Genomic DNA, 20,348 nt, shown 5'->3' on the forward strand with positions numbered 1-20,348 from the left:
TGACATTTAGCAAAATGGGAATGAAATAACTGTTCGTAGGTAGTGATGCAATGAGAGACGGGCGCTCCCACTGGAGGGGCACTGGCCAGAACATATGTATAATTGTTCTCATGCTCCCCCAGTTTCTATCTGTGCTATGCTTTTTCCTCTTTCCCAACCCAGATTAGCCCTAAGCACCACCACCACAGAGGTGCAGTTTTCCTAACGTAGCTCTCCATCATGAATCAGAGACATCTCTTCAACTTTGTTCTCCCAAAACAGGGTTACATGACCAGAAGGATGGTTATATATACAAATCTTTCCTGTCACAATCACAAAAATTCCCCAAAAGTCCCTACGTATGATTAGCTTACTGAAAAAGAGCTACCAGAGTAATCTGCCTCCAGACAAAAAGCCGACCAGGAGATGAAAAACAGACCAAGACATCAACAGATTGCCCTTCTTCAGTTACATATGAAAAAACTTACTGCAAGGGAACATTTTATGGGACCAATGCAAGTTGCGTTTACTGCTGCTGTACCCACAACCCATACCATGGTGACTTTCAGGCACATAAGTGTATGCTGAGTACATCAATGGAAATCTTATGGCTGATTTCCCAAACTACTGATTTTTCCAAAGAGGAACCAAAGACAAAAAAAGAAACTGGATCTGAGCCTTCCTGCAAAATTAGTAATAATTCAGGGCTTCAACCGAAGTTTTCATTAATTAAGAGCATTTTGCCAGTCTTTTACTATATTTTTACCACTTAAATAAAGCAGAAATTCCTGCCTTACCACAGCTTTCTAAAATGCAAAAAGAAACATCAGCGTCTTTCACGGAGAGGAAAAAACTACCAAGTGTTTATCTCCTGGTAAACAGACAACAGCATCTGAATTTCTATCCAGAAACCACTAAATACGATCACATCTTTGAACGTCTGCTAATGCTGCTTTGACTGCGTGCCCGTGCATTCATGTTTACAAAAGCAGTCAGTGAGGCAGTGACAATTAAAGCAGGAAAAAATCATGCAAAAAAAAAAAAAAAAACCATCAGGACAGGCAGAACTGCAGCCTCTGTGCTGAACAAGCCATGTCTCATTCCTGTTGCAGTGTTTAGGCTGATGTATCCCATAATAGATAGCGAATGCCTCACAGCCACATTCCTCATGTGAAACTATTTGCCAAAATACCTTATAAATTTACAGCGACACTGGAATTAGCCCCACAGTGCACCAGCATGCTTCCTTAAAACTTCCCTGTGACAAACAATAAAAGCAGAACTCCAAGGCTACAGGCATGTCACAGCATCTTGAACGTGCTGGCTCTGCTGCTTTTACTAGAGGCTCTGGGCCAGCATTGACCTCTATTTACAAGCTCTCAGTAGCACTCACTACTACGGTTAAGGGCTCACGTTAGCCAGGCTTTCCCACTTTTACTCTCTTTTATTCCACGAATTATCTGGGCTCCTTTTGGGGAAGGTCTGTGTTCACCAGACAGCTAGCTGTACAGCCAGGGATGCTGGACCAATCCTCAGGGTGCTTTGGCATCAACTGTGCTGCCTGCAGGCAGCCTGCCAGCTTCTTCAAGAGAAATCAAACGCATTTTACGCACATTACAGTTCCTTTGCACCTGTGCTATAAAACCAGTGTTTATCAAACACACCAAGGCTGTGGCACAAGGCCAAAGCATCAGGCTTCCTACACAGACCCATCTCGTTCAGGAAATCGGAGAAGCGTGATGCTAATGTGACACTGTGCAGACAAAAAAACCCTACCTGCGTGTGTCGCAACGCTGACCATTTACCACATTGTGTCCTATTTTATAACAGAAGATAAAGAAAACACAGGTGACATGTATTTCAAGGTGACCAAAGTGCAAAGCATAGGACGCAGACACAGCAGGACACGTCGGTATACAGCATTTCTGTGCATAAAGACCAGTGAATATTTTGAAAGACACGTGGATGGCTCCCAGAGCAGAAGGCTTTTAACCCCTCTTCCCACCCACACCTCACACACGTCCCCGTGCTTCTCACCGTTGAGGGACTGATCTGCTCCCAGCACGTTCCATTCTGCAGGCAGTTTCAGGTGTCGAAATGCCAAAGCCACTTTCTCATCCAAAATGTCCACATCTGCAGCAGGTGGTCTCGACTGGTCCAAGAAGCGGGTGAAGTTTAGTGCCTGCTGGTTCCCCGCGTAGGTGGCCAGAAACTGGGCTGCATCGTAGGCCTCATCCTGGATGAACTTGAAGCTCTCTTCCGCCACCACCAGAACAGGGCGACCCTCCTTAGAGGCACAAAGTGCCACTTTCACCGTCTCACAGCAGTCATGGCCTGCAAAGAAAACCAAGGGAAATGGTAGAGGAGAATAGCTGAGCACTGAAGAAAACCACAACTGAGCAGCTCTTTTGACACACATATACCTTATGTTAAGTCAGATAAATACAAGTTATCAAGAGTCACAACTCTTAAAAATTAGAAGCTTTCTTGGGACCTTAATGTGTTTGTAGAGATATAAGCATTTTGTGTAGATTTTAAAAGATGTGTAATTCTTTTGTTTGGCAGGATATAAAGCAAGAAGTATCTAAGCAGCTCTGCTCTGACTGGCCTATTTTGGATCAGCTACAAGCAAATTCAAGAGTACTTGGTAACTCAAGTAATGATTTTGCTAATGCACCAATGGGAGTTATGATCCAATCAGCTAGATTACAGGGTCAGACAAACGTTTCCTTTCCAGCTCCACAGGACTCAGGAACTCATCAGAAAGCAGAACTGGATAGCTGGAAAAGCTCCTGCTCCAAAAGCTGGCACAGCACTTGGCTTGTACAGCAACCCACTGCAACATCACCCAACACACAGACCTACAAAGCAGCAAGAGCTGGGAGAGACAGCCTGAAACACAGAACTAAAACGAAGCTTCTGCTGAATAAAAACCTGAAATGGCTACTTTCCATATTTACCAAACAAAGATGGTAGAAGTTTGATACGTTGATTTAATTAGGGCCCAAAGAAGCCAGCGCTGGCAGTTGTCAGACATGCCCCTTCAATAATAAGGTTCGTGTTTCAAGTTCACCGTGCGGCACAGCTCCTTGTTCCAGTGTCAGCATGACGTCAGCGCTGTTTTTGCCAGAACAGCATGGACCCTTCACTAATTACTGGAAAAGCTTCTTTTTGCACATGACCTCAGCATCCAACCACATTCATGAAACCCTACTTAATTAAATACAAAATGACGATTTATTTTTAAAGGCTTGAAAACTCCATTTAAGCCCCTATTTGTGGTCAGTGGGAAAGTTTCCCTCTTGTGTTGAGGCTCTCTGCTGTTGATTTCGCTCACAAAAGGAAAATACATCCCTAATCTCTGCAGCCATTCAGCCAACCTTCCAAATCTGTTCTGAGGCTTTTGGCATCTGTACAGGTTTGTCTGCTGAAAGAGGCAATCCTGAAGTTAATTGAGAGGTCAAAACTGCTATTAGGACACTGTGGGTAGCACCAAAATTGTCAGAGATGAGGCTGTGCGGCTTCCTAAGGAGAGCAAGTGCAGCTGGAAAAGTATCAAAGGAAAATGATGTGAAAGTTGAAGGAATAGACATACTAACACTGACATTACCACAAAGAATAAGGGTGGGAAGACCTACTTTGGAGGCTCTTTGGAAGCTATGGATAAGTCTCACTTGAAGGAAAGCACAGGATGCTCTTCTGAAGCAGCAAGAACTTGGAAAAATTACATATGCATTCAGAGTTTAATTCATCACCAACTGATGGGACTGGCAATGGCCCCAAGGAATTCCATCACAAATTCCATCCGTCCTCACTGAGGCAGCCTCAAATATCCAAAGCAGAAGGCACAATTTGGGGGGAACTTCTCTTCAGTGTAGAACTCTACAGACCTCCCTGTATAACTTCTTGTATTGCTCTTCCTAAAGATAGCAGAACAAGGAGCCAAGGAGACATACTAACACTGTTTAAAATCTCCACCGAAGCCCTGAGCTGCGTGCAGCCTGAGGAGCCATCCTGCGAAAGCCGACTCGAGGGCTGTGAACTTGGCTCTCCCTCATGCAAAGCAGTGGAAGTCTGCTAAAATGCAAAGTTCAAAAAAAAGAAACCCTAATAAAAGATTGCTTAATCGCATGAGAAAAGCTAAACCTTTGGTTTTTACTCTTTTTAAGCTATTTTCTCCCTATTCCCATAAGATTCCCATCTGCAAAACAACCTAGAAAACAGCAACTCTGCCAGAAAGCCAGCTGACTTTCAGGAGTGAAGCGGAAGGCAAGCACAGCCTGCTTGTGGTCAGAGAAACACTGCAGAATAGTCACTTCTTTGTGAGGAAGACAAACACCTCTTCCATGGGACAGCCAAAGCTTCTCCATCGTGACAACAGCAACAGAAACTTCAGTAGAAAAACGTGGTCGCCTTCAACCAGCACATCAGACTGGATGAGCTGTGATACACTTGCACTGGGCACACACAGAACTCCAGGCTTGCAGTACATTCAAGCAAAGCCACAGCAGCACAGACACAATGCAAGCAGAGGTGACAACCAGGCCACATCCTGATCCGCAGCCAGTGGTGGTTCCCCTGAACGCCCCACTAGCACCTAATGCAGCCTTGAAAGAGAGGTGCCCAAGCCAACAATCCGCGTACATCTGACAGGATCAAACAAGCATCCTGCTAAACCCTTGGGAATGCTATTCCAAAGGGCAGCCCCTCACAATGCTTTGATGTTCTCCTTCCCTACATCTGACAAGATGTCAGACTGGGGGTTAAGAGTCTGGGACAGGTTCTGACTTTGGCAAAGAGTTCAAACACAGGAGGAGCAATTAAGTAACAAGCGTGGCAAATAGTAAAAGATTGCTCAAGAGGTCTCTGCCCCCTGCTTTGAAAAAGCCACAGGGACGTCACCAGCAAAGAGCTCGAACACCCGAGCACACACAGGACCTTCTGCAGGAGCAGTTCAGTGTGGCAAGGCTGCTCTCCACATCAAAGACCTGCTTCCTACCCTGGAATAACAGCTGAACTTCAGCAGCCCTTTTCCCAGAGCACATTAAGCAGTGTCAGGAAAAGTGAGCTCAGCTTTCTGGCACTCTTGGGAGATAAATGGTTATCATCTGTACAAAAAGCCCAAAGCTGTTTCCATGAGGTTAAGGAACTTGCCCAAGATGACAAAGAACTCAGGGCAGGGTTGGAACAGATGCTATTGCTCTGAATGGTCTCCTTTCTACTCCAGCGGGCAGACAGCAGGGTTTTCCCTTAACAGGGTGAAGGATGGACCTATGTATGGTGCTGGTGTGCAGCATCCATCACACAGCCCACAGCTAGTGTGTTCAGCATCACAAGCACCAGAGCAGATGGCCATTCACTGCTGTGCTCCTTTCCAAAAGTGGAACAAACCTCTTCAGACTCGCTAAAAAGGTGAAAAACCTGGGTGAGTCAGGATGAAACATTGGCCTGCTTACAGCCTACCTGTAAGGTTTGTATTTCAGAAGGCTCAAAGCATGGGGGACAGAATAAATTACACACATGGGTGCAACCATGAAGAGCAGGAGAAATCTAGGCATTTTAGAGCTCAACTGGGTTTGCAGTGCTGCATAACATCTCTCCTGATTGCCTTCGCTCTCCTCCAGAAATCTGCACATCTGGCCAAACAAGCGATCCAAAGCAAATGGTAACATACTGAACACTGCCACACTATTACCATCCAGCAATATTCCAACTTGAATTCTAACTTTTCCAACAAACATGACAGTGTTTCTACCATTGCCACTTGCTGACGTCTCAGGCTGTGTGCTGGCATCCATGCTGTTCTCTTCTTTGTACATTTTTTGCCACAGTATGAAATTTCATCATTTATATGCTAGCCTGTTATAAAAGTCAAATAATCAGCCCCCTAATTCTTCTTGTATTGAATTTTACCCCATTTCTCCTGGTCCTCAATTACTTCAGATTTAGAAGCAACACAATACTTGGGAGCTGTTCTCAGATCTGCCAAGATATTGCAGGAAAAATACAGAAATTATAAAACTTTCCAGTCTGCACAGAGATTGGCGCAGCAGTTGCTTCTGCCATGATAAAGTGAATTCCTCATCTTCACAAACCCACACTTTAAAAATTGTTTAAAGCAAGACAACAAGTCTTCAATTACAGAATTCCTTACCAGGCCACTTACTGGAACTTGCTTTGGGCAATACATAACAACAAAAAACAAGGAACACGAAGCTCTGGCCTCTCTGTACTCAGCCCTGATGAGATGAGATGCACTGGTATGATACCAGTGCCTCCTCTACACAATAACATTTGCAAAATAACATTGCAAAAGGTAGAGATGCTCAGCGGCGAGGACTTTGTAGATAAGTTAATGTATACTCTTAGACTTGGCCATCCAAGTGGCATCCATGTCACTGACCTGGGGTGCGCTTATAAGGGAGGCAGTGGGACTCTGAACAGACTTTTTATCATCAAACAAGGCACACATGGAGACAAAACATTGTTGCTCCCAAGCAGAGCTTTTACTAAAACATGATTTCATTTCCTACTCCTCTGAAAGTGGAAATCCTGTCCAAACCTCCTATTTTCAGAATTCACATTTGAGATATCAGACAATGGTCCCCCCAGCCTAAGCAGCTATTTAAAGCACTGCTGGAAGCATATGTTTAGGTTTGCCTGGTTGGTGACTAAGGGCTCCTGTGCTAATTGCATCCTCCGAGTTACCATGGAAGGGCTGTTTAAAGAGATCTTATAAGGAGGTTTAAATAGGACAGGAAAGCCAGACAGCAAATGTTGTGAATCTCCTAGAGTGTTTTCAATCTATATCCAACAGATGTTGCCATCTGGTGGCTCATAGACAGGGAAGTCAAAGGATCTCCTGTGGCCATTCGAAAAAGCTTTCTCCCTTAGAAATCCCAAATTCTGGTTCTGAAAACTAGAGCCCATGTTTGACTTGTCTGATGTATAGTTGCTGTATTCAATCTTGGAACATAAGAGACCTTATGAAATACATAGGCCAGTAAAAGTGATGGACAGGAGCCCTTGTTTTTCATTTCAAACCCTGTGCTATTCATATAGAGAGTGTAGAAAGATTGTTTTAGGTCCTTTACACTGCAGAGGTCATATAAATCTGTAGAAGTGTAAGACCTCACACATTACCTCATAAATAATTTCAATACAAATTCAATCATTTTTTCCTGTGACTGATGTCATCTAGAACTAGCATCACTTCCTTCTAATTGCACTGCCTAGAGCAATTAAGTACACCAAAGAGGATGGACTGGAAAAAGTCTTCTTGGCTACACTGTTTATTCTATTTTAGGAGGGTTTTGTTTCATAATTAAGAGTATTTTAAAATCCACAACTAGCATTGCCAAGTGATCATTTGTTATGCAACTTGTTTACCCTTTTGGTCTACCAGTACGAAGACTGCAATTCATGAAATATAGCTTTTTCTATGAAAAGTTGTTTCCTAGGGGAAAACACGATCTGTGGTAAAAGAGAATAAAGCATGAACATATGTAGAGAATTTCACAGTAAACCAGAAGAAGTTTGAAATGAAGATATTTCCAAGCTAGCTGAAATTAATTTTAGTTTGTCCTTTCAACTAGCAGAAAGGAAAGAGGAATAGAACAAAACAAAGAACTACAAGAATTCAGAACAAAAGCAAATAAAACCTGCTTCACCACCTGAGCTGCATCACGGACAGAAAGTTGCCTGGGACCTGATCCGATGGGAGCTCATAGGAGGGTTCCAGGTCTGGGAAAGTTTCTGTTAGCCCCCAGGCAGGCACTGCCTCAGGCCCCTCTTGTGCCTTTGCTGCTGCTCCTCCTCCCCTTTGACAAAATCCTCTCCCTTTTGAGATTGGTGAGTGGGAAAAGAGGGTGTAGATGTTACACTGAAAAGGCTCACAGCAACATAATGCATTGTATTATATCTCCAAAAATCTCACCACTGGTATTGTTTCAGTGACTTGGCTTATAGGCACTCTGTTTCTTACCCCTCCCCTGGTCTGATTATGAAGTGAAGCAGTACTGCAACTACAGTACCAGCTTCTCTCTGTTTTGGTCCACTAGGCTCCTAGAATCATACAGTCCTAGAATATGCCGAGCTGAAAGGAATCCACAAGGATCATTGAGTCCAACCCCTGGCTCCACACAGGACTACCCAAAATCCAAACCCTGTATCTGAGAGTGTTGTCCAAATGCTCCTTGAGCTCCAGCAGCTCAGGGCCATGCCCTCTGGTGAAGAACATTTTCCTGATATCCAGCCTGACCATCGTCTGACACAGCTCCACACCATTCCCATGAGTCCTGTCACTGTCACCAAAGAGAGGAGATCAGCTCTGTGAGGAAGCCATAGGCCGCCATGAGGAGCTGCAGGCCGCCATGAGGCCTCCCCTCAGCCTCCTCTGCTCCAAGCTGAACAAACCAAGAGATTTCAGTCTCTCCTCACTCATCTTAACCTCCAGACCTTTTACCATTTTTGCTGCCTTTCCTCTGTTGCTCTTCTGCACTTCTCAGATACCAAGCTCTGTTCTTTAAGCACAAAGCCACACTTTGGCGCCCAACAGTGCAGCCATTACACCTTGCATGATGCACACCATACACACACTGACAGCACTATGAGCTTTCTTCTGTGAGCTCCTCCAAATTCAGCTGGCAAAGTTCTCCCAAAATCTGCCCAACAGCTTGATGATCTCGAGCTCTGCTACACACTTCAGTGAACAGGGATGAGGTCGTTCCTTTTTTATTGTTTTGTTTCCCAGACCACGATTGCAGGCTTGATTTATTTTTGTTTTCAGTGGGGGAAAAACTGCTTCAGAAACAGAGGCAGGAGATGAGGCTGCTGCCTTGCATTCAAGTTTCACTTCCCTGTTTTGACAAGCTTTCTGTACCCACCACATGCCATCTGGTTAGCCAGTCAATGCCCCCACTACCCTCCCTACCCTGCAGAGATGTTGGGAAGAAAAGTTTATTAAAGATTATGATGGGCTCAGTTACTACAGTAACAAGGACTTATTGAAAAGCTCAGTTTATGAATGACATTAAGCAGGACGAGTTTCTCTTAACATAAACAGAGATGTGCTAGCATCAAATTATGTAATTCCAGCAGGAAAAACAGCTTAGCCACTGTAGCAGAGGTGGTAGCACTTTCTACATCCACATTGACTATTCGTATTTTGTTAATTCTACAAATCTGCATTTTCAGTTTGGTTATCATGAAAAATTTACTCTCAGAAAGAGCAGTAATGCATTGGAACAGGCTGCTCAGGAAGGTGGTGGAGTCACCATCCCTGGAGGTGTTCAAGAAGAGGGTAGTGGCACCTTGTTCTTTCCAACCTTAATGATTCAATGATTCTATGATCTCTGCCTGCCACAAATACACATTAACACTGGAAGTGTCTGAGATGAGAATGTTTTAAATTGTTCTGCAGAATTATGAAGTATCTCTGGTAGAGAGGAAAATTTCTTAAATTATAGAAAATTTAAATTAGATCATTTGGAAATTGAAATATCTTAATCATCACAGTAAAGTAATAGCAAAAATAATTTTTGGTTACTTTTCATCACGGCAAACAAGCTCAGTGGGATGATGCAATCTGATCTGTCCTTAGGCTAGCAAAAGAGGTATTGGAAGCATACGAAAGAATCACCGCCTAATTCTTAAAACTCAGTAGTTTATTTTGATATTTCAGTTATGACAGATCATATCAGCTGATAACCTGTTTCTTATAAGTGGAAATTATGTCCCCCAAATTCACAATATAGCCAATTGCAGGGGCAGGATAATCACCCATCCCATCCTTCAGAGCAAGTACAAAACCATAGGCTTTACTCCATTCTTTGCGTGATTTCTGAATCGACATTTAGCTACATATTCAGGTATCCTTCTCAAGGCAGTGAGGCTGAAAAGATCATTGGAGCCACAGTTTTTTCCCTAAACCAACAGAAGACTTCTAGCACTATGCACCTAACTGCCTAGCATAGGATTAACAATCCATACTAGGCTGCTTCCAACTTTCCTACTAGGAGCTGGTAAATTCTGTTGATCACGTAAACAAGGCAGCAAACCAGGACACATCCTATATCCCTGAAGTCTCTTAGCTCTCATCGCTGCCTCCCTTTTTCCTAGGGAAAATAGTACATAGCATGACTCACAATTTTACTGTATGTGTTCTGAGCATTTTTTTCCTTTCCTTTGTATCACTTTCATAGTCTTTTCCTGTCCAAAAGATTCCCTTGTACACATGCACCTGGCTACCAGAATTCAAGATGCTTTCACTTCAAAGTATATACTACATGCAGTTGTCAATCTGCAAGCAAGCTTACACTCATGTAAAATCATAGACTCTTCCTTTCAGCTCACCCAGGATCCATCATTTGCATTGATGAGACAGTGGTTACTCTTACTTCATTTAGAAACAACAGATTCTCCCTGCTTTGAACCTTTCTCTAAATTAAAAACAGAATAGACATCATTATTTCCCCCCAGGGCCTCCTCATGTCACTGGAAACCTCCAAAGACAAAGTTCAAGGTTGCCTGCACTAGCTGACATTCAAATCAGGCTGTAAGCCCCTTTCTTTGAGTAGGCATGGGGCACCAGCCGGTGACTCCAGCAAGTGAGGTTTCTGGCTAGCTAAGTTGCATAAGAGAAGGTACAGCACGACTGGCAGCCAGATGCTGTTTGGCATGATGGAGAAAGCGGCATTGCTTCAATACCGGCTGCTCTTTTTCCCCTCTCATTCATATCCTCTTGCATCAGAGATGCCTACAGCTTCAAATGTCTGCTCCTCACAGAAGAGAAGTTTCTAATCAAAAATCTTAGGGAGATGAATCTGTAGAGGGAACTAATGTATGCAACATTAGTTGCCAAACCTACACGCAATGTTCCAACGTTCTAGATATGCTCTAACAAATCCTGTATAGAGAAGGCATAGCCACTCCATAAATTCATGACATAAGCCGTGGGAACCTGAAAGCCCATTCTCCTACCTTATACATTTGTACAATTTATTAATTATTAGGGCACTGAGTGTGGGAAGTTCCACAGCACCAACCCATGAGCAACAGTGCCAGAGGCACACCAGCAGCCGGGGATTTACATGCTGATAGAGAATACAAGCCAATTACAAAACAGAATGCAAAATCTAGTGTTTTAGTTGAAAATTTTCTCTAAGGGAAAGCTGCTCCCACAAATTAACAATCAGATACCCTCTCTTTTATTATGAAATAAAAAGCTTCCACTTAAACACTGAACAGATATAGCGAACAGTGCTGTTCAAAGCTGATGATAAAGACAGGAAGAGGCAGACTGCTCTGGTAACTACATAAAATGCAGCAGTCATTTGGCTGCAGTTGTATACTTAATTAGATAAAGTGTTTCAGGATATACAGAATTTTTGCACATGAGAATCTGGGAGGTATTCCGACAGTTTACATTTCCATTCCATTTTCTGTAATTTCTCATCTAAAACAATCTTATGTTGTCATTTTTTTTTAAATGTGATTGCATTTGAAAGTTTTGCTAAAACACTCAATTTTGGCAGCAAATGTAATCAAATAATTTTCCCTTTCTGTTTCTTACACCTCTACATGTCACCAAAACTATTGACAAAGAAAAAAAAAAAACATTTTTCTGTTTTTCAATTAGCTTCAACAGAATTACAGCTCCCCCTGCGACCCTAGATGAAGGTTTGTGAACTGCATGAAGCCGTGAGGACTTGGGAAGAGAATGAAGGAAGAGCTGTGGTCCCCAAAGGGAAGCAGAGGAGGCATAGGGCAATGCTGGCACCGGGCTTGGAGTATTTATAACAAATCAGCCCTCCCTGCATCCACCAGAGCCTCCAGCAGCTGCCACGTTCCCAAGGATGTGCGCCAGTGTGCCAAGGTAAAGGAAAGATGCTCCCAAATGGAATAAGGTAGAGGTTCTGGCTGCAAGCTGTCTGCAGAGCTTGCTGGCACAGCACTTGCTGCCTGCCTGGGCTGGGGTGTTTAAACAGGGCTGGTCTCCCACACACCACCTCTTGTTCACGGCTAATCCTGCTCTGAGGTCAAATAACGCCAGCCGTGAGTCACCACAGCATCTCCCAGGCAACTGGTCGAATATACGACGTAAACACACAATTACAGATTCACCGCAGGGTTCAGGAAGGAGAAGGAGGAAGTGCTGGGCTGAAATAAGTCATGCCTGTATTAAAATCAGCGCTGCAGTAACACTGGACGAGCACATCTGTATCAGCAATGATAACATGATTTTCTCCTCCCTGTTCGTTTCTCCCCAGCGTCTTCTTCACTGAAGTCTTTTTTTCCCCTCAGATATTTTCTCCAAAATGAGGTACAAACACGGGAGAGGGTGCTACACAAATGACTGCTTTGCATTTAAGATGTCACCCTCATGTTGCAGCCATTCTTCTAATACACATGGGCCTGACTCTCCCTGAGCCTCCGTTCAATGTCGGTTTGATCTAAGCTGCATCCTGGGACAACAGTCGCCCTTATAGAACATCCAAGAAACAAAATCACCGCACTACTAAACCAAAAAATATAAAATCCCATTATAAAGGAACAATTGAAAGCAATTACCTCCTTTCCCTCTGAATCAGAAGTGATTTCCCACTTGTTACAACTAATGGTGGCAAGAAGAGCCCAGGGAGCCCTCCCCAGTGACTCAGTTAGGCTTGGGGCTGGCAGGACAGGGGAAGCAGAGCCATGGAGCTGGGGACAAGCCATGGCCACCAGCCAAGCCATGGCACTGAGGATGCCTGGGCAAATGCTGTAGGAAAGCATTACTGCTGCCCGGAAATCCCGTGAAGTATTCTGGTTCCTGAAGGCGAACACAGCATCCTTTCAGATCCTTTCTTGGCAATTCGGCCGCTGGGTCCCTGGAGGGAGATGAGGTCACACCGCGCTGTCACAGCCCCTGCGCGCCCCATGCACACATGGCTGCGAGTCACCGCCTCTCCCCTTCTGTGAGAAAGCAGACGCTGAGCTAATTGATTGCACAGGAATCAGCCACTGTAAAAAGGCTTCTCTTCTCGAGCAGAGAACAACCCCAACAGCATAGAAAGGAGCGGAAATGAGCAAATGAGGTGGCCAACTCTCAGTCACTAATCATCAGGAGGGAACAGCGCATTTCATTAGCTAAGCCCTTAGTCCAAATCATACTTCATGCACATGTCTTATAACAAATTACTAGATAGATAAATAATAATAAAAAGCAACACGCTCAGTTGCATAAGCTATACTGTATATAGAGAAACCATCAGACGTTTTTCTCACACTAGTACCAATGTGCTGCATAGCAAGAAGTCAGAAGGAAAGGTTAATTGTAGGGACCGCAGCATGGAACATACCCATTCCCACGGGTCTGAAGTCACCAAAGGAAAACTCCGTGCTGATTTGTTTTGTTCTAACTACACAAAAGCTTAACGAGAGTGGTGGGCTTTAAATGTGAAAAGCCATTCTGTCTGAATCCTTTGCTAGAAGGATGACACCGAGCACCACGTGCTTGCCTGCCTCTGCAAGGGTTTCAGAAAACGCTGTGTTTGCTCTGAACTGCATAACAAGATTTCAGGGAAAAGAGCCGTGCTTCACAAGGACTATAGTAATGAACTTCACCGCACTAATTAAGCAGATCCTAAGTGTAGCTGGAACTTACCAGGCCGGACACCATTTGGACACTAGCATCTTTAACCTTGCAGATGTGTTCTCCAGTATCCTGCTCGCATTTAAAAGCTTTTTACTACGTGTAAATATAACTTTGTATTTTCCACAATAGAATTTTGTTGAACATTAAATATTTACAAACTAAAAGTCATACCATTCTAGCAAAGTCAAGCAAGAGATTTTTAAAAGGCTGAAGTGGTCATCCAAACCATACATTCTATCCTCAATGATCGTGCAAATGAGAAAAAAGTTGACCAAAACAGAATTACATTTAAATCCACTTGAATTAAGAAGATTTCAGAGATTGATACACTGGTATGCAAAAGAAAAGCAACTATTTACCAGGAGAAATTGTCTCCAGACTCCCAGGATTAATCTTTCTAGTGCTTGTGCAGTGCTGGACAGTTGACCCAGTGAAGATCAAGTAGAAAACTACATCATCTTCAACCTTATCTTCCTCAGTCAGCTGCACTGTAATAACAGAGTCGCCCTGGGAGAAAAAAACAACAAAAAAAAGTCGTTAAGTTTACATATCCAAGAATTGCATTAAATAAAACTCTACCCCCAGACTGCTGCTTTCTGTTCGTGCACTCCTTTCACATGATTTGGGGCCCATCCTAATTTTCAGATATGCAAGTCATCCTTAGCATGCCTCTTAGCCAGACTACCAAGCATTATAGCCAGCCAACCAGCTAGAAAATACGTTGAGCTCAGCTCTGGGAAGAGACACGCAGAAACCCCCGGAGTATATTCCGAAAAGCAACTTAACAAGGGGAAATCATGCCATTGCACTGAAGTCTGATAAACGCATACCCCACACGGGATCTTTTACAGGCATACGCACACATACGGATAACTCCACACACATACGTATCACATATACTTAGCTAAGACAACAAAACAGGGCTAACAACCTAAAATTGTCTGTCTTCACATGTTTAAATTCCCTCATTCTTTTCCCCTGCCAAGCTAGCCACTGTACTGATAGTTCCCGTGTGACCAGCTCCATCACCAAGCACATCCTTCCATCAATAAACACACAGATACAAATGGTTCACATCCACTGAGGCTTATGAGAGAAACAGCTGATTCCTGCTCAACTTCATGGAGACTTTATTTTAGCATCTGAGAGCAAAACCCACGTACATAGATGGCATGTATCATTATCATTGCTAAACTGGCACAGGATGCAGTAAATATACTCCCAATTCATGCACCCCTACAGACAACAACGGGAGCAATAGCCAATAAATTCAGTTTTCCATGGAGAAGGAGAACAAGGGAAGGGGGATAACTTGCAGTTACTATACCAATAAGCGAAGCACGTTCACTTGATCTGACTGCCCATCGTTTATCTGCCTGAAATACATAAAGCATGAGACACCAAGAACAGACTGAAGTGACCTTCTGCCCCAGTTCCCTCAAAGATCAAAACCAGTTGGATGTCCCAGTTTTACACAGCAGCTGCATTACCCAGCACTCTGCCACAACACTGAGCGTATGCTTAAGGCTGCAAATCTGGAAAAGATTGTTTTTATTATTATTTGTGCAGATTATGTAATTCCAATTTGCACAGTCAACGCAAGACACATGTCACTTCACTTCAAACCTTTTCCTTAAGATCACTCAGTTAATCTCTTTGTCAAATACAATCCTTGAAGAAAAATCCGAGACTTCCAAGTCCTCACGAGCACCCATGCCACATTAGCATCGCTTCCCAAGCTCCATTTCCAGTCTCCTCCACCTTCCATCATCACTTCAACTCTTTTCATGCCCCAGCAGAGTTTCCCCTCTCAAAGTTCACGTCCAGTTCTCCTCTCCCCTGCCCTGGCTGGTAGCTCTTGCCAGGGGCAGGCTGCATAGACTGCTTTGGACAGAAACAAGGTTTTTCAGTGCAGTGCACCCTTCACAGACATGGGTCGGTCTTTTAATGCACAAAATTATGAGTTCACAAAGATACATGAAGCGGCAAGTAGCCTGCATTTCCACAGGCTGCCGAGTTCCAAATGGATGTTTCAGGAAGGTATCGCACGATAACATCAGACCAGGCTTCCAGCTGGGGATAAAGGAACCATGGAGCAAAAGTAGAGATTCTGTATATTCAGTGTTAAAATAAAAACAGGTGCAAAAAGAAAGAAATTAAGCTTTAAACTCAAGCATGACGAGTTCACACGCTGAGCTGAAAACTAAATATTCCACTGCAAGCAAATGGATCTAGTTCTGAGTGGACGCTCAACAACAACAACAAAAAAAAAAAACAGAAAAGTTTTAACCTGCAAATCCTTTGTGCTTTGACTTTTATAACCATCTTTGTTCAAGCTGTTCCACCCTTAAGGCATGAACATACAAGGCACTTAAACAGACTTAAAAATGAGGTGATATTTAAGGACACTCATCAATGGGGCCAATTGTTTAAAGTGGTAGCTTCCGAGGGGAATTGTTCTTTTCTTTAACTCACAATTCAAGTACAGTTAGTCCAATTCCCATGAAGGAAAAGCAGATCTGCAGAGAGTGCACGTGAGAAGACACCTGGCTATACACGTGAAGTAGGCACTTGCCAGTACAACACTTGATTTAAAAAAAAAAAAAAAAAGAAAGCAATGTAAAGTATCCTTGGAAAAGACAAAAAGAAGTAAAATAAGATGCTGAATACAATGTGCTGACTGTGTAAACACAGGTATGAATCCTGAAACCTGTCCAAGCTGAGGCTTAACAAGATGTGTGAACTTTTCATATAGATGCCTGAAGTGAAGCTGCCAAGCAGCCGGACCCGGTTTTGGGGGTGGCCCTGCTTTGGGCTAGATCTGGTGACCTCCAGCAATCCTTTCTAGCCAAAGTTATTCTGCAGTTTGTATGTTTTATTTTAGCTCTGTTTACTTGAGCGCACATTTAAGCCTAGGGGAAACACAAATTCTCCTCAGCTGATATTGGTCAGCTTTTCAGCTGTGCCTACACTGCACTTTATGGAGGAACCATCTCCACCACCCTTCTCCTGCTCTTCTGGAGGACCTGGCCCAAGACCGATTAGAGAAGCCCAATATCCTTATTATGTCAGCTGAGCACTATTATTATTTTTTTTTTTAACTGAAATTTTACATTGTCTCCAAATGTCTGCAGCAAGATGGATAAGGTGTCACCTAAACGCTGCGTGCTTCAGTTTATTCTCAGCTGTCTGCGGAGCGAGCTCTTGGCTGTGCTACGCACGGGACAACTCACTGTACGTGACCAGAGATCCCAGAGAGAACAAAGCACTAAGTGCAGACTGTCCTTCAATGCACATCTCTCTCCTTGGTTATTAACAACTTTGCTATCCGCTGCCAATTTTTACTTAATTTTAAAATGCCATTTTGAAACAACGTATTTATTTGAAGAGGAAATAGTGCACAGAACAAGCCTCCCTCTTTCAAACATTTTTGGAGCTAAAGAAAATCAGTTACAAATGCAGCCAAAATTCCTCCGATCCACACAGAACAGTTTCCAACAGCACTATTGCATTCAGCCTCCAAAAACATTTTAATTGAAGTATGTTTACCTTTATTCATTTAATATTATCCAAAAAAGTCATCTGTTCAGTATCACTGCCGCACAAGGTAGTTATTATAACCCTTCTTTCATCCTCAATGGCTAGAACTGGATGGCCAGTCTGCCAATATCCCTTTGGTGAAAGTACAGACAGATCAAAGTGATTCCTTGGAATGCTCCAACAAATAAGAATAATTTAATTTCAAAACTAGTTTGGATTGACTAATATTTACTTGGCTTAAAGCCTATTGGAAATGAAAACATTCCATTTTTGTCCATTCATGAAAGAGGTCACCCTCGCCTTCATTTTGATCTGAAAGTCTCTGAAAAAGCCTTTTGGATAGCTGAAACGTGATGCAAAGAGCATGGACACTGCTCTGTACCCAAAATACACTCCCTTCCTCAAGCGGAAGGGAGGAGGAGCACGAGCTGCCTCCTCGGGGGATGCATGCATTGGGAAAACCAGACCCAGCCCTGGGCTTTGATCCACTGCAACCCAGTCCAAAGTGATGCTGGTGCAGCCCGCCTCTGAACTGTCAGCTTCCTTAAGGCACTAGAAATGCAATCATCTCCAAAAAGGCCCCAGCGCAGCTAGAACAGCCAAAAAACAAAACCAGAAAGCGGCAAGGCACCTGCTTGTTGGCACTGGGACAGCCACGCCATTCCAGCTATTTATTTTTCAAGTGCCACAGCCATAAAGGCACACGGGTTGTGTGCACAAAGTATGAGCAGTTCTGAGTAATCATTTCTTCTGACACCACCTGGGTTCTGTGTCTGTAAAGGTGGACGGTCTACCTTCCAAGGAGTCTTTATAAATGACCACAGCAACGTTCGCAAGTGACAGCAGAGTTGATAATCCGTAACTGAGAAGAATCAAGATCACCTGCGTTATTAGCTCAGCAGTAATACCTACCTTGCAACAAGAACTAACTTTTTAGATTTTTTTCTTTCACTTCAGGCTCTGGAAATGTCTGTTTTGAGGGAACCTGTCCCAGAGGGCCCTGTACAGTGGGACCACGAGGAACAGTCCGTGTGAGCGCATGCCATCAGCTGGACAAGGTGGCTTCAGCCAGAAAGAGGCAGCTCTCCCCATGGACACCCATTCTCCAGGCACGTTTTTTCTGTATTTCCCCTTCGCAGTCCACCAGCGTGCTCGTTAGCAGATTTTAAAGTTTTTACCAAAAAAAGGAGTGCTCTACTTTTGCACACGAAGCATGTTTTTTCTAAACAGTTTTTTGCCTCCTGGATCACACTGGGAATTTGAAGTACATTATCTAACCCATTAACCACCCACTCTGACCTTCCCCCACACAAAGACTAAAAATACTTATGGAAGCAAAGCATGTGTTAGATAGCAAAGCTGAAGCACTCCAGCTTTCCTTTAGCTTTCAGTGAGAAAACACTGCCAACCAGTAAAGTTACTTTTGTTCTACACAGAAAAGCCAAATTACTGCTGATGACCAGTGCAATCCCAGGCTGCTTTTTCATGCAGGTAAAACCTATGCAGTTGTATGGAACAGAAAGTCAGTGTATTAGATGGTTGAAAGATTCACATGCAAGGAAAGAAACCTCCCTCCAATACATTTCCTTCTCCAGAGCTGCTGTAGAAGTCAGCAAGGTGATGCCTTATTCTAGAGGCTGGATTGGGCTCTGGATTAGATGAGTAAGCGTAACCTGCCAACGCAACAAGTTTTATTTCCACTGTTCATAACATGAATCAGATTTTTGTTGGGTCATTGCTGATTGCATTATGTTATGACAAAAAAAAGGAGAAACGTGCTTTTGAAACAGATCTTTTTTCCTTCCCCTTTGGAAAGCTCCAAACAGCTCCTAACTGAGTTGCTCTGTACCAGGATGACAGATTCAAAACCACAGCTGTGGCTTCTTCCTCTCCTCCAAGGAATTTAGACTCACTGTTACTTTTATTTTTTCATTCTCAGGTGGAGGTGAACTCACTTTTACCGCAGCTGCAGCTCGACACAACACACAGAATCAGGCTGCAATTGCACGGGACAAGTCCCTTCACATCCCTGTGCTTCGAGTTCCCTATCAGTGAAATGGGAATAATGGTTCAAACTCGCTGAGTGTTCCTCATTCAGATGGTTTTTACAAGAAATGATGACTTTTCAATTATATCATGTTTTTCTTTGGAAATTGCTCAGGACTGAGAATAAGTAAGTCAGACAAAATCAAAGGGAAAGGTGAGACAGTTCCACCTCAGCTGAAATTGTAGGACACTCCAAAATCAGCTGGAGAACAAAAAAGGCAACGACAAAACAGCTTTCAAAAATGCAGGAGAAATCATCCCAAGAGATAAACAACAAAACACAACTGTATGGATGCTCTATGATCCATTACCATTTATCTCTACCGGTAAACTAAGTCAACACCTCAACTTCTGCTCCTGGACAACTTTGGCCCCAAAGTGCCCCCATCTTGGCTGAGTGACTTGGAGCATCCCTCCCAGCCGAGTTACCTTAACTTGGTGCAAACACATGCTGAACCCCCCACCTCATCCCAGATAGGTGGAATCTGGGGTCAGATTCTACCTTTGAAACATCCAGCTGCATCACCTTCGTATGGTGATGTGAGTGCATCTTGCTCCATTCTGAGGGCATCTTCCCTCTCAGGAACACATTTTGGGCTGGTACTTCAGTCCCTGATGCACCCAAGCCCTTTTGCAGATGGGGCCATTTATCCCACAGCCTTTGAGCATAATGTATATAAAAAGGAACGGAAGAGGTCAGAGGTATGTTACAATGAGATAACAGCAATCCTTACAGATGCCCTCAATTTTAGCAATGTGTATCAAGTCAGGGGAGCACTTGGGAGAAAATGTGTCCAATACAGATCATTCTGCACAGCCCCACCCTTCAGAAACAAAGGTAGAGCTGTGCAATCTGCCCCAACATGAACAGCTCCAGCAAGACCTCCTCACATGGAGATATCCCCCTCGATAACAGCGGTGACCTGGGTCAGCAGTGTAAGGGAAGATGGATGTCATTCTGCCGGGGTGTTGCAACCCTCCTGCAGATAAGAACTCCAGGGAAAGGCTCCAGAAATAAACAGCATGGCAAACAGCCAGGCTTGGGGTAGGGTTGGGTCCTTTTTCACAGTGAACGACTCCACACTCCTTGATCTTAGAGGTGCACGAGGCAGAGACTTTATTGTTATTTTTCAAGAAAACAAATCAC

The 20,348-nt window shown here is 43.6% G+C and overlaps 1 protein-coding gene across 9 annotated transcripts in view; it reads right to left on the reverse strand.

Annotated features, from left to right (window-relative positions):
- AKAP13 (A-kinase anchoring protein 13) overlaps positions 1-20,348 on the reverse strand; it is a 197,250-nt gene that overhangs the window by 116,306 nt on the left and 60,596 nt on the right. For all 9 annotated transcript variants that reach the window (XM_021407540.1, XM_021407539.1, XM_021407535.1 and 6 more), the window contains 2 exons: positions 13,975-14,122; positions 2,017-2,313 (listed from right to left, as the gene is read on the reverse strand). In XM_021407540.1, the coding sequence (XP_021263215.1) occupies positions 2,017-2,313; positions 13,975-14,122 (445 nt within the window). The remainder of the gene's footprint in view (positions 1-2,016; positions 2,314-13,974; positions 14,123-20,348) is intronic.

The sequence above is a fragment of the Numida meleagris genome, chromosome 9 (genome assembly GCF_002078875.1).
Source record: "Numida meleagris isolate 19003 breed g44 Domestic line chromosome 9, NumMel1.0, whole genome shotgun sequence".
Taxonomy (NCBI): domain Eukaryota; kingdom Metazoa; phylum Chordata; class Aves; order Galliformes; family Numididae; genus Numida; species Numida meleagris.